The following is a 7,874-nucleotide window of genomic DNA, read 5'->3' on the forward strand; positions in this document are numbered from 1 at the left end:
TTTTTTTTTTCATTGGGCAGGGTTCTAACGTGGCGGGACCCAAACCCAGCGCACGCCGGCCACTCCAAGTTGAATGGCAGTCAAAAGCTTTGCTTTGGGAAATGTACAAAACATAGTGGTCAAAAGGGAATATCTCAACTAAACCCTGATGTATTTTTTAAATTCATAGCTCTACATAACTGTATAGTAAACCAAATAGCCGGACCAGACGTTATTCAAAATAAAAAATGTGAAAAATAAACTTTTTTCCGTATACTCTGTAATATTCTTCCGCAATTTTGTAAGGTAAACTAACAATTTATAATTATTGCTTTGCAGCGAAATATCTTATCTTAAATTATACACAGGTATGTATAAATATGAGGACGTATTGAACATTTTGAGTATGCAGATTTTTTATGCTGGTATATTCATTTATGCTTAATATATTACTTGATTTTGTTTTGTCACACTTAAGAAGTAAACGTCTTGGCTGTTCACCCAACCGGTCTATATTTTTATCCATAATCTCAGATTGTACGCTTAGGAAAGACACAAACATAAAGACCAAGTAATAAACAATTGAACTATAAATTTATTTATAGTTTCCGTTCAATCCATTTTTGCTCATTGTCGACTGCAGCCAGGTTTTTTCCCTTTTTAAATGGAAGTGCTTTGAAGTTAGAGAGAATAACTTGATACATAACCAGATGATCCACATATCTACTTTTTAAATCAATTTACTAATTATTTTGTTAGCGTTGGGAGTATAATTTGTTATACAGTATATATATAGGAAAAACCTTGAAAGTTAGGGCTGCCGAAATTATCAAGCAAGCATTTCGTGGTAATATATTTCAATATTTAGGCAAAAATTTGGAAGTTAGGGGGCCCCCCTGCCCCTCCCTGACTACGCCCATGACCATGGCCCTATGGAGTGGAAGTACACACATATCGTCGTTTAAAGTACAAAACCGCGGATCAACAAAATGTAAAACCTTGTATGTGAGGTTGCATAAATTATTTTCTAGAGAGTAAAATCACCCATATTTCAAAATGGTTCTCTTTGTTATAAAGCAAACGTATTTCTGGCTAGTATATTTCAGGACGAATGGATAAGAATTGAGCCAAGAGCTTTTGTGAGCAAATCCAATTTTTGGCAGTTAATGTCAGTTACGAGGTTTTGCAGAATGACGATACGCGGTTTTGTACTTTAAACGACGATATGTATGTACACATATTAGATTATTTGTTCTCAAAATGCATGAAAACTATAGTATTCTTGCAAACAATTAATAACATTTTGTGATAAACAGTTTTACAAATGTATTTGCACTCAAAAAATATTATTGTAGATTATAATTTTATAAATAGATGTAAATATATTTATACTTGGCAACTCTTGGACTTTTCTTCATTTGTAACAATTGACAGATGTAAACAAAATAAAAAAAGAATTGTATTTTTACAAATTTAAAGCAAACGGGCAAGCAAACGGTTCTTTACAAAAAATGTAATGTAAATGTAGTTGCGCATATTTTGTTTACAATACCAAGCGCCTCCAAGAAGTGTTTAACCACTAAATAGCTTAAAAAACGCTATCAAAAATTAGAAACGAGAGTGAAGTGCAGTGCTCAATTGTGATCGAAATTGCAGGCAAAATTTGTGCGTGTGCAATTAATGTTTTACTTATTTGAAGAAATGTTGCCCGTTGTCATTAAAAATAAGCAAACCAACTGGTGGTTACATAATACTTGAATAGCCCCTTAAATAACATGTGCTTGTTTTGTGCACGCACGGCCAGTTAAACAGGCATGTCTGAATCGATTTCCTTTATCATTCTTAGCAATTTGATGTGCAGTTTTATTGTTATGTGTTGCATACAGACATTTTAGGAACTAAATAGGTTCTCTGTACACAAGCGCACTTATTTTTAACAGTTTCCAGTTTAAGTAATATTAATCAAAACAGCTTTTATTTATTTTATGTATTATGTGATTTCTGGAAGTGTAGAAAAAAGGGCTGTGACTGGGTTTATGTAATTTGAAATTGTATTGATGATTAATAATCATAATAGAAAGGTGCTTACATATCGATGGTCCTCTGCTATAACGACACAACTAAAAATTTCATATATTTCAGTAGAGCCAATTAAATATTTTTTGTTTCGTAATTTAGCAATAATATGTCTTGGAACGTAATTATTCCGGATTATTTGCAGTCATACTGTCATCCGCCTTGATGTTGTCGCACAAAGGGGAGGGACCTACAGTTTTACGCCGACTCCTGCCGGGGGCCGACCACTATTACAAAAAACATTTTCTTTTTTATGTTGGCCGGAACTGGGCTCGGACGCTCACCCTGCGGAATGGTAGTGCGCACTTCTAACCACTACACCACAGCGATCGCTTAATTAAATTTAATCATTAATCGCGACTAACCATTTATTCGTTAATTTTTAATCATTCATAGACTAACATTTTGTCGACAATACTCGCATAAGATAGTCCCAAATTTTCACAAAAGAGAAAAGTGATTTTCTTCAAAACTTTTGAATGACGTCTTGACTGAACTAACTAATTCGGAATTTCTACTATTACTTATAGAGTAGGCTATTCATAAAGTCTGGGTAATGAAAAAAAAATCTATTATATGTTCCATAAATATTAGGGGACTTTTATTGTTTAATTTATTTTTTGCATATAAACTTGTATCTTGAACTTCTTTTTCCAAAAAGTGAGGATGTCAAAATTTTAATAGATATCGGATGTACGACAATTTTCTAAAAAGGTCTCTTAATAGATTAGTTCGTGAAAATTATTCCAAACGAAAACTTAAAATTGATCAAAAAATCTTAACTAAATTTAACTAATTTATATTAGAAGTTTTAAATTTATCCCACTGTAAGTGTGAAATAAGTTGCTATGTGTTTCCATGATACAAAAAACCACTTGACAATTAAGCATATTGTAAAATTTCATGCTACCATACGCAGTATCTAAAATTCTTCAAATTTTATTATTAATTTTTCGTTTGTTTAAAAACATTGTATGCTTAGAATCGAAATTTTACCAAGAAAAATGTCTTTTGTTTTTTAAATAAATGAGGCTAATGCTCAATAAGTTGATAATTGTTGTTCTCATTTGCATACTTCACACCAACTCCAATATTGAACAGTGAACTATATTTTAATTTCGCCCAAATAAACAACGATATAGTTTAATGGTCAAGCACATATGGAGGATTCAGAAGAGGTGTTAAGTGCCGTAATGTGTTAAAGTCTTAAAATTTTTAAATGTAAAATAACACCTAATACTTCTTTAGGCATTTTTTAACATAACCAAAATGTTTTTAAACTAGTAGGAAATATATTATTGGCTCTTATTATACCCAACGAATCTTTCAAATAGCTTTAACCGTTACTTTATATTGAACAAATTTAAGCCTTTAAGACATTACGACGTCTAACACGAATTGTGAATCCCCTAAATATGCAGTAAATTACACATCAAAATTTGTAATTTTAGTGTTCATTACATCAGAAACAATCGCACCCGATATATAAAACTGTAATAGTCCTGTTACATTGTGAAATAATCAGATGGCATAAAGACACTAAATATTTTTAAAATAAGTTCACTAAAATTTTAATAACCTCAATGTAAAGTTTTTGCGAAGTGTTAATCGAATTTAATGTAAAATTTAAACATTTTTAATACAAGATATTAACTATTTTTAAACGGTAAATGTTAATACATTTTATATATAATCCCAAATTTATGATATAAAATCCCCTCTACCAAAAAACTTAAATTGGGTAACACCGCTTCGAATTTTTACTATTGAGCAATTTTCAAAAATCTGCCTTTTTATCAAAAAGTTGTTTACCAGGGTGTCTTTGAACTAATGATTGGTACTGAATTAAAGAATGCACACACATAAAAGATTGCAGCCTTTTCAATACTCATTCAATGTTAAACCTTTTTTTGATTTGGCATTGGTGTTTGCAATCTTGCTATGAATATGTTGGTGTGTGAATTCATAACTGCTTTGAGTGAATGGAAAATTTAAAAATTATAAACGACGAATTCGAACGACATGGACAAGCCAGCGGAGCCGCTGAATTTCAATTCGCCGCACTATGTCTATATCGTTGTAAAGCTCATACAGCTCATCGTTAAATCGTCTGCGGTATTCGCCATCGCCAACGCGTAAAGGTCCGTAAATCTTTCGCAAGATCATTTTCTCGAAAACTCCAAGAGTCGCTTCATCAGAAGTTTTCATTTTCCATGCCTCCACGCCATACGCCAGCACAGGCATGATGAGTGACTTATAGAGCGTGATCTTTGTACGACGAGAGAGGACTTTACTTCTCAATTACCTACTCAGTCCAAAGTAGCACTTGTTGGCAAGAGTGATTCTCCGTTGGATTTCAAGGCTGACATTACTATTGGTGTTAATGCTGGTTCCTAAATACCGAAGTCGTCTACTTTTTCAAACTTGTAACTGTCAATAGTTACGTATGTGCCAAGACGCGTAAGCTCTGACTGTTTGTGTGATGACAGGAGATACTTCGTTTTGTCCCCGTTCACCACCACCACGTTCGCTTTGCTTCTCTATCCAATCCAGAGAAGGCAGAACAGACGTAGCCCTTGTTTTTACCGATAATATCGATGTCATCAGCATTCGCCATTTAATAATAATTCATTAATATATAATTTGGGCAACATAGTGTATTCAATAATCCTTCTCCCTAAAAGTAAACATTTAGACTTGGGCGGGTTAGGAAACAAACAGTTTTCAACAGCTCACGAGTTTATTTTATTTAAATTTACATTCAACAGCGAAATACAGGTATTGACATCGTAATATCACTGTTTGCATAAATTTGGACGTCATCACGGTACATATGTATGTATATTCCACTTACATATCTCAGTTGTTAACTCATTTATGTACAATAAAAATAACAATGGGCCCAGAATGGAGCCTTTTAGAACGCCACGGTTTAAGGGCAAAAAGTCTGACAGGCCGTTGTTTGGGAATATAGCTTGACAGCGACCAGTTAGGTAAGAGCTTAATAATTTTACAGAGTGGTACGAGAAATTGAAATTACTGGGAAGTTTTCTACATAATATTCTTTGATTTACGGTGTCAAAAGATTTAGAATTATCTAAGAGAATCAAAACTTCAAAATTTCATAAATCAAGGTCAGCGCGTATATCGCTTTAACCACATCGGTTAAAGCGGCAATGCATCCACAATTTTTTCTAAATCCAGACATTTTATATGAAATAAATTTTTAGTTGTTAAAAATTCGTCCATTTGTTTATAAAGAATGTGTTCAAAAACCTTAGATAAAAAAGGTAGGACAGCGATGGGTATATATTCATTATGACTCTTTGGTATTGGGATAATTTTTGCGTTTTTCCAGCTGGGTGGATATGCGGAAGTTGTGAGTATCATATTAAAGACATGTTATGAAAAATTGAAGCATAAAATGGAGCAAAGATTTTATAAATGTAGGATGAAGTTTATCTAGACCGACGGTATTGGACTTTATTGACAAATCCGATTCCGAAACATCTAACTGACTTGCACATACAAACTTAAACGAGCTGTTACATGCATTATCACGGATTTGGTAATCATAATATATTTCGTTATCACAGGCGTATAAGTTTGAAGCAAAATCAGCATTGAGCTTTTTGATATCATCAATGTTTATGGCACGTACATGTTTGCTGAATAGATTTATCTTCTTTATTTCATTCCAATTACCTTTACTTCCCAAGATTTGGGAGAATTTCTTTTCATAATATAGCCTTTTTGCATTTCTAATCTTTTTCGCGACCTCATTTCTGATCGAACAAAAATTTCCATACAACAAGGCAAGGCTCAAACGTTTCCATCCCTTATAAGCATTGTTTTATTGTGTTTATCTTCGTACCAAGCTGTTTTTAAATCTCTATAGGTGAGGTGAGGGTAGAGGTTATAGGCTGAAAGTCATAAACGAGGAATACAGCCACGAATTGGTCTAACATTAACGTTTTTGAAACATCACTAACAAAGAAAAGATATAAATATGCTTGTTGCAGTATAATGTGTAGGAAGGGTGAAATTCATAAGGTTAAGACTCAATGTTCGCAGTTCACTAGGAAAAGAGTCGTCGCATACAACGTTACAGTTAAACTCACCAGTCAGAATTACATTTGAATACGACAAAATGATTGTGTGAATAAGCTCAGTAAATGAACTAATGTTTACATTGCGATTAGATATGTAAATGCTCCCAATCAATACATAATTTATCGACGCCTTGCACAACTTCAATAAAAAGGTACTAAATTTTATCGTCGGTCCTTGAATTGCTAATGGTTATGCTCTTAATGCCATTCTTTATACATGACTCCATGACTGGGCCGATCACAGCGAAACAATTTGTAACCATTCATGTTAAAATGATTATCTATGTAGCGTGGTTTAAACCCAGTTTCAGATATGCATATTATGTCTACAGAATAGAATTCAAAAATATATCTGAACTCATCAATTTTGTTCTTCAGACTTTGAGAGTTTATGTGACAAATTTCCAAACCACTTTTCTGTTTACAAAGTACTTTAATTGTATGTATAAGTAAGATTCTATACTGACTCAATTTGTATTCGTATATAATAATAATAATAGATTGGCGCTTACACATATGTTAGTGTTTGGCCGAGCTTCTCCTCCGATTTGTGGCGTGCGCCTTGATGTTGTCACACAAAGCGGAGGGACCTACAGTTTTACGCCGACTCCGAACGGCGATTGTATTTTTATGAGAAGCTGTTTTTCATGGCAGAAATACACTCGGAGGTTTGCCATTGCCTGGCGAGGGACGACCGCTATTAAGAAAAAACCTTTTTTCTTTATTTTTGCGATATTGCTTTGACCAGAGTTTGAACCCAGGTGCTGCGGAGTGGAAGTGCGCACTGCTTACCACTACACCACAGCGGTCGACATTCGTATATATGATAAGGATAACTCTAATGTACGTATATGTGTGTATAAGTAAGATTTTATACGGACGTAATTTATATTCAGAAAATGTTGATTACTTACCCAGTGTGGGAGGGGTGACTCCAGTTAGCTGCGTAGTCATGGCGAGCGGCATTTGCAGTAGATGGGTCATGTGTGATTGCATCGCCTGCGGCGTATACGTCATGCCGTTGTTATCTTGCTGCTGCTGTTGTTGGGTTTGAGCGACTACATGACTGTGAGGCTGAAGTGATTGTGTTGATGGATAATTGTGAGCGCCTAGCGTTGCTAGAGTTATCAGATTCTGCATCGAAATAGATCTAGTTGAGAGTAGTCCATTGTCAGCGGTAGCGGCCGATAGAGATGCGGTTGGAACGCTGTGATCCGGTGGGAAATTTAGTCCTGATATTACCGTTTATTTTTTTTTTGTTTTTCAAAGATTGTAGGACGTATTTTCGATGTGGTTTAAATTTTGATTGTGGTTTTATGATTTTGATTTGGGTTTTTGTACATGATCACAGAGTCAATCATAGAGACACACCAACAAATGTTCAACGAATATAAAAATAAATATAGAAGAAAATACACACCCAATTGGATTATTTACAATTACAAAATTATTTTAGGCTATTTGCAGTTTAATTAAAATTCAAAAATATTCAAAAAACCAAAACATGCATATAAACATGCATTCCATAGATATGCGTTAAAATCATACATACAAATTAAGAAAACACAAATAGTTTCAAAGAGCAACACATGATACAAAAAGCAATTTTTAGTCAACTCATTTTAAATTAATTTAAACCAAATGCAGGTGAGACTGTTTTGGTTTATATTCCCATTTGCCATTCTGATTCAATAACTTCGTTTCATT

At 33.8% G+C, this 7,874-nt stretch overlaps 1 protein-coding gene across 2 annotated transcripts in view; it reads right to left on the bottom strand.

Moving 5' to 3' along the window:
* LOC118749520 (CUGBP Elav-like family member 2) overlaps positions 1-7,399 on the bottom strand; it is a gene marked incomplete at its 5' end in the record, with an annotated part of 209,154 nt that extends 201,755 nt beyond the window's left edge. For both annotated transcript variants that reach the window (XM_036484325.1, XM_036484324.1), the window contains 1 exon segment: positions 7,082-7,399. In XM_036484325.1, coding sequence (XP_036340218.1) covers positions 7,082-7,399 — 318 coding nt within the window.
* Between the last annotated feature and the right edge of the window lie 475 nt (positions 7,400-7,874).

Source organism: Rhagoletis pomonella, unplaced genomic scaffold, assembly GCF_013731165.1.
Source record: "Rhagoletis pomonella isolate Grant_MI unplaced genomic scaffold, Rhpom_1.0 Rhpom_scaffold_00017, whole genome shotgun sequence".
NCBI lineage: Eukaryota > Metazoa > Arthropoda > Insecta > Diptera > Tephritidae > Rhagoletis > Rhagoletis pomonella.